The 4,743-nt window shown below is 37.6% G+C and overlaps 1 protein-coding gene across 1 annotated transcript in view; it reads left to right on the top strand.

The window, feature by feature from the left end:
• The window catches only part of LOC107096826 (growth hormone receptor-like), a 61,272-nt gene that overhangs the window by 50,206 nt on the left and 6,323 nt on the right, over positions 1-4,743 (top strand). Inside the window, exons 4-5 of the mRNA XM_015393696.1 lie at positions 578-747; positions 3,816-3,994. Coding sequence (XP_015249182.1) covers positions 578-747; positions 3,816-3,994 — 349 coding nt within the window. The remainder of the gene's footprint in view (positions 1-577; positions 748-3,815; positions 3,995-4,743) is intronic.

Genomic DNA, 4,743 nt, shown 5'->3' with positions numbered 1-4,743 from the left:
ATTTATTTATTTATTTATTTAATTTTGGCTGAAATGGCTCTCCATATTCATGATGTTTTCCAGCGTTTATTTTGGAAAACAAATTAGTGAGGCGAAATATTTTAGATGTTTTTCTTTGATTAATCACCTATAAATCAGACTTGGTGACATTTAAAACAGTGGTTCCAAATGAAAAATATTCCTCAGTGCCTTTCTGTATTACAAATACAAACGGTTGTATTTCCAGTTTATAGTTTGGGAGCTGTACTTGTTTTAATGTCTGTAATTTCAGGTAGAATTTGCTCCTGAGACCCTCTGGGTGTAAGGAGTTAAAATGGTTGATTAGGCATTAAACCAGGAAGCTGCTGGAAAAACTGTGTCGATTTTACTCGGTTGAGCATCTTGGAGAATTAGCCACTTGTCTCTCTGAGGATTTAAGGGTCAAAGTGTTTAAATGTAATCTGCTCTAAACAATCTGGTTCCCACGTCTTGACCTTTAAGGCGGTTTATCTGATCCTGCTGCTCTAACCAGGAGAGGACTAATTAAAATAAACGTTTGATGGTAAAACATTAAGATGGATTCTCTTTGACTTGTCAGCATGGGGGTCAACCAGGAGTGTCCAGACTACACATCTGCCGGTCCCAACAGCTGCCACTTCGACAAAAGCCACACGTCCATCTGGAAGCTGTACTGCATGAACGTGACGGCCGTCACCGCCCAGAGGAACTACACCTCCCAGGAGTACTGCCTGGACGTGGCCGAGATCGGTAAGGAGAGGCCGATTAAATCCAGAGTAGAGCTAACGGGGAACGGAAGAGATCGGTTTCAGGGCTGAGTGTCCCGTTTCATCCTGTGAGGGAATCCAAACGCAGCCGAGCTTCAGGCAGAGCAGATTTACCATTAGGCAACGCTACACTGGAAAAAAATCGAAATCTAGATCAGTCATTTTTTCTTAAAATAAGTGAATTTTTTTCTTGAAATGAGGAGTTAAGTGAGACATTTTGCCAATGGAACGAGACAATTTACATTTAAAATAAGAAAAAAACTATTTCATTATCTTATTTCAAGTGCATATTATCTAATTACCTGATTTTAAGAGTGAAAATCCTCATCCCATTGACAATTAATCTTATTTACGTACTCAAATTAAGGGTAAATGCACTTAATTTAAGACATTTTGACTTATTTCTAGGTAGTTTTTGCAGTGTACACTGGAAAAAAAGAGTAGGCAAATGAGATATTTCGCCAATGAAATGAACATTTTTCCTCTTAAAATAAGATAATTAGATAAAATGCGCTTGAAATAAGACAATACTATTGTTTTTTCTTATTTTAAGTGTAAATTGACTCGTTCCATTGGCAAATTGTCTGTTTTACCTCCTCAATCCAAGAACAAATTAACTTATTTTAAGAAAAAATTACATATCTAGATTTAATTTTATTTTTTTTTTCAGTGTAGGCAGTTGCCTAGGACCCCAAGTTCCTGGGGGGCCCCATAAAACTCTGTTTACATGTATAGTTAATACTACTATTCCTTATTTGTGCACATTAATTATGTTTTTTATAAAAATTATTTGGCTAAATTGCCATCAGAACACTAATAATATATTAAGTATGTCTGAGTAAAAAAACCCAAAAAAACAGATCTTTTATCTAAACACACCTGAATTTAGGCACCTTTCCTGGATGTTACCATGCCAACTTGGGCAGAACTTATGTTGCCTAGCAACCATGACTGGATCTCTCATATATCGTATCATGATCTACTTTTTTGTCTTTTTTAGAGCTTTTATCGGATTAAATCTATTTATTTTAAAGGAGAACTCCAGTCAGCAGGGAATAATCAATTGATCATTATTTATACCTAAAACTAATACGTTGGCCGTGATTTAATGAATTAAAAAAAATAAAAACAATATTTTTAGTGATTTCATTTCTACAAAATAACCTCATATAAGCAGAGTTAGTCTAACAATAAGGTAAATTCAACTGAAGTTAGTAAAGGAGCAAAGAGTTTAAACATGAAAGGACAAATTTAGGTGTTATTTTTATGTTAATAAATGCACATCCTCAGCTATCCAGTAGGGGGAGCTGCTGCAGCCCCTAAACGCCTTTTCAGATCAGCCTGCTTCCTACTGAAGAGGATTATGGCCTCTGAAAAAATAAGAAAACTGAAATAATATTTTAAAATCAGTTAATCTTTTTTATTTTTTCAGTGGCACTAATGCTCTTCCGTAGCTTCCTAACTTTACCTCAGAGGCGTGGCCAGAAAATGTGTGTAAGGGTGGCCATGCATTAACCAATGCACACTGAGGGGCGGCTGAAAGCGGATAGGAACCAGAACCTCTGGGTCAATCTATGCTGTTTCAACAGGAAATAGAAAAAAACATCCATATTTTCTAAATAAAGACAACTTCTACTTTCCTACAGCCTTTGCTAACAAATAGACGCATATATTTAAACATCCACGCAAAATAACAGGTGTAGTGGACAAAACTTCTGGGGCGAACGTCTTTTGCAGTTTCATTAGTTACCTACTTTTATTTAATTTTTTTAAATCAGTGTATTTACATGTAATAATATCAACATTAAATGGATTTTAGGTTATTATTAAACTAGTTATTTGTATATGATTTAACTGATTTCACTCCTTGATGACTTGCAGAGACACATCATTATTTCTTTACGCCATAAAACACAGAATTTAGCATGAATTAAGTTTATATCAACTTTAATGTTAGTTTTTTGATGTGCTTAATTAACCAGAGTGTTTTAGTTGTCAATTAATTGTTATTATATGAAAAATGTTTAATAAGTTTGAGAATATTACTGCTGTGTGTCTGTATTAGAGGGCGAAAAAAATGGTAGGGGTGGGCAATGATTGGCCACCTCTGGCCCCCCATCTAGCTACGCCCCTGCTTCACCTAGTTCTGGTTCCACCTTTGGTTGGTTTGACTGAAAAGCGGATAAACTGTTTTTTTAATTTTTGTATAAATCTGTTTGCTGGGAATAAATCACGTTTAAAATTGTTGAAAAATCAAATAAAAATCCTGGAAGCCTCTTGGTTTGAAAACCAGCTGCCTCTTTATTCTTACTGCTGCTGTTTCACTGATGGAGCTGATATTTTGATCCAAACTCCTGAAACCTGCAGAAAATAAATGGTCTGAACAGCAGCGGTCGTTTTTATCTCCTTTATGTCGGTTGCTGTCAGGATCAGTCTACTTCCTGCATCATGGGACCAACCACAGGTTCCCATGTGTGCTTTATCAGCGCTGCCCTCCGTGCAGCGGCCATACGGCCGGCCTGTGGTTGCCATGGTGATCTCCTAGTTTGTGTCAAGGCACTGCAGTAAGGCAGGAAAGCGGCTGTTATCAGGGTGGCGCAGTGGTGCAGGGCCGCCGCCGCAGAAAGGTCACAGTTTCCTGATGTCGGAGTTAATCCTCCGAGGAGACGTTGGCCTCCAAGCAGCGCGCTCCTCGGCCATAGGTCAGCCTAACTGGAAAGGTTAGTTTCTGGACAATCTAACCCGTAGGCAGGGGCGGATTTAGGAAATCTAAGGCCCTAGGCAAAGACAGGCAGGGGGCCCTCTGAGTATAGAAGACAACACATAAAAAAAACACCTATTATACAGAGAAATGTTAATAGAATAGACATCATTATCTGTTCTAGGTTTTGAGAGCAGGAGGCGGGGTTACCAATCTACTCGCTCTGGAGAGCAGAGTTCGCTGATTCTCCTTATGGCTCACACAGATCACCAGTATTTAATTGTTAGATTGGTATTTCTCCAGCTAACCTCATTGAGACGCCAGTTTTCATTGTTTCTCTCCATGAACAGTGGAGACGGAGTCTCCGGTCAACCTGACCTTCTCGCTGATGGACGCCGGCGGCGACGAGGCGGGCCACAGCGCGCAGATCTCCTGGACGTACCCGGTGCCGGAGGACCTGCGCTACGGCTGGATCACGCTGGTGTACGAGCTGCAGTACAGACGGATAAACGAGGAAGGCAACTGGAAGGTACGGAGGGAATTATGCTCCGTTATTGTTCCGAGAAAAGAACAGATTTCTTAAAAGAGAAATTTGAAGGAAATGAAATCCAGAAATAAAAATGTTATAAACATTTGGAGAGGAAGTTTGCTGTTTTCTCAGCTTTATTTGACCAATTTTCTCCTGCTGAAGTTCTTTTATTCTTTTCATATTTTTTTTTCCAACAAAAAAATAATTTCACGTTTTTTTTTTTTTGCGGATGAAGTTTTCATTTTTTTATTTATTTTATTTATTTATTTTTTAAATAGTATTTTCCAGATATTTAACAGAACACTTTCTTCCGTTCTGGGGGCGGAGTTAGATGCAAAGACGTATTTCTATTGGTCAGCATGGAGGCTAGCAGCAACAGTTTTAGTGATCAATGTAGAAAAATAAAAAATCTGTAAAATAAAACAAAAAAAAACTAAAATAAAGTTTTAAAACAAAAAGTTAGAGAACTAAATGAAAAAAAAAGTAAAAAAAAAAAGAAAGCAGAGTTACTCTAAAAATAATATTTTTTGGTTGCGAAAATTTAAAAAAAATTAATTTCTTGAATTCTTTTTTTGTCTGAATTTTGTCCGAAAATGACCCCCAAACAAGATGTTGTGTCCAAAGTCTCCAGTAGCAGAAAAAAGTCTCTAGATTTGGCGCTAGGAGCTTTTTAGAAATCAAAGTGCTAGAGGGGTCTGAAAAGTGGCTAAATATAGCGACTAAAGCGCTAAGTTGGCAACACTGCTCTT

Source organism: Cyprinodon variegatus, unplaced genomic scaffold, assembly GCF_000732505.1.
Source record: "Cyprinodon variegatus isolate N-32 unplaced genomic scaffold, C_variegatus-1.0 Scaffold653, whole genome shotgun sequence".
NCBI classification, from domain to species: domain Eukaryota; kingdom Metazoa; phylum Chordata; class Actinopteri; order Cyprinodontiformes; family Cyprinodontidae; genus Cyprinodon; species Cyprinodon variegatus.
This window is presented reverse-complemented; position numbering and strand designations above follow the sequence as displayed.